This window comes from Trichinella spiralis (genome assembly GCF_000181795.1).
Source record: "Trichinella spiralis strain ISS 195 chromosome Unknown Scfld825, whole genome shotgun sequence".
NCBI lineage: Eukaryota > Metazoa > Nematoda > Enoplea > Trichinellida > Trichinellidae > Trichinella > Trichinella spiralis.
Window position 1 is genome coordinate 1 of NW_003527764.1, and position 1610 is coordinate 1610.

The 1610-nt window shown below is 31.4% G+C and overlaps 1 protein-coding gene across 1 annotated transcript; it reads left to right on the forward strand.

Moving 5' to 3' along the window:
• Window positions 1-227: 227 nt before the first annotated feature.
• Tsp_13784 (conserved hypothetical protein) lies at window positions 228-1048 on the forward strand (the record flags this gene model as incomplete). The annotated part of the gene is made up of 2 exons (XM_003370384.1): window positions 228-379; window positions 932-1048. Coding segments are annotated over 2 exons (269 nt in total), but the record flags the coding sequence as incomplete, so codon positions are not given.
• Window positions 1049-1610: the final 562 nt, after the last annotated feature.

Genomic DNA, 1610 nt, shown 5'->3' on the forward strand with positions numbered 1-1610 from the left:
ATATTGTAAACTTATTAATTACAAATACTCCATTTTTGCATCCTTCCCGTTTGCTGTCACATTGTCATAAAATAATGAAATAATAGTTATTTGATAGACAATTTCTTCTTCTGCATTCTAGGTTAATTATATGTAGATGGTACCAATTTTTAAACTTAAAATCTAACAGCGAGTGAGTATGGATAGAAAAGTCATCAATTAGCATATTTTATGTTCCGTCATTTCAGGAAATGGTGGGCGTAGTTCAGCAGAATGGCACTATGAAGTAAATCTCAAGTATTTCTACACAACAAAAAAATTGGGTGTGTTAACCTTCTCCTCACAGAGGAATCCATCAGTAAGTGCAGTGAAAATTATTCCATTCTTCTCAGAAAGTACGGTGAGTTATGAAATCATTTGATGATCAGTGTAAGCAATTGTGTGCCAATTAAAGGTACGTAAATTTTTAATAACCCGCAATCGATGATTTTTTGAGTAATTTGATAGAGTTGCCAGTTTACGTTGGGAGTTGACATTTTAAGAAGAGAAAAACTAGTTTTATGAACGAAAATAGTTTTCAAATTTGACATTTCTGGTTAATCCTTATCTGTGAATTGTTATCAATTAAAAAATTCAGTGAACAAAGTTTTTTAATTTTCAAAGTCACTGTTAGTAAATGAAAATCAGGAACAATTCTTATTAAAATAAATTCCCCTTTTCCTGTGAAAGCATTGACAGTCTTTTTCTAAAATTAATGAAACCATTCTGTATGAACACTGATAGAACTTTTATCTTTCTCTACTTTTTGTTTCTACTTCGTTAAAATTCTATTTCAGCCACACTTTTTCTCACATATCTCAACAAATACGGAATGAACAGCTGTCCAGATAATTTTATCATTGTTAAAAGAAAATTCTATACTGATTCAAATCACTTGATTTAATTTTTGGAGATAGGAATTTTTCTCGAAAATTGCAAAATTTCATTGGCTAGAGACTTGGTTGTTTTTGCGAAAATGGCGAGAAATGTGTTTTCAAAATTTGGGATAGTTGTGATGGTTATAGTCTGATATGGTTAAAATAAAGCGTCTTCTAGAGTTGCAATCCAAACTAACCAGTAGTTGTTATAGTTGTGGAATAAATGGCCTCTTAATTTTGCACATTATCTATCTCAATGCAAAGGTCAGCTTCCCATTTTTTCCAAATATCTCGAGAAACTGCAAACTTGGAACCGCCGGATTAGGTTTTATGTACTCTTCTCATCGTTTCTTATCGATTGTCGCCAATAAAACCATTTTTGTAGGAAAAGGTTTTTTACGAAAAAATGCAAACTTTCATGGACTATAGACTTGTTGTTTTGGGGAATATTGGCGAAAACGTTTTTTCAAAATTGGTAATTTTTTTATTCTTGTAGTTTTTATTAACAAAAGATAGTGTTTTGGCGAATCTTTCCGTAAACTGCGTAGTATGTTTCAGGATCCATTGAGCGATAAAGAAAAGTCTGAAAGAAACTTTCTGTGAAGAATTTACTTCTCTTTTCTCGATTATATGAACATTTGCGGTAAACGTGCTCAAAATCATTTTCCTTGCATACTTACTTACTCTTTATGTTTTGTTTCTCTTCTTTTCCTT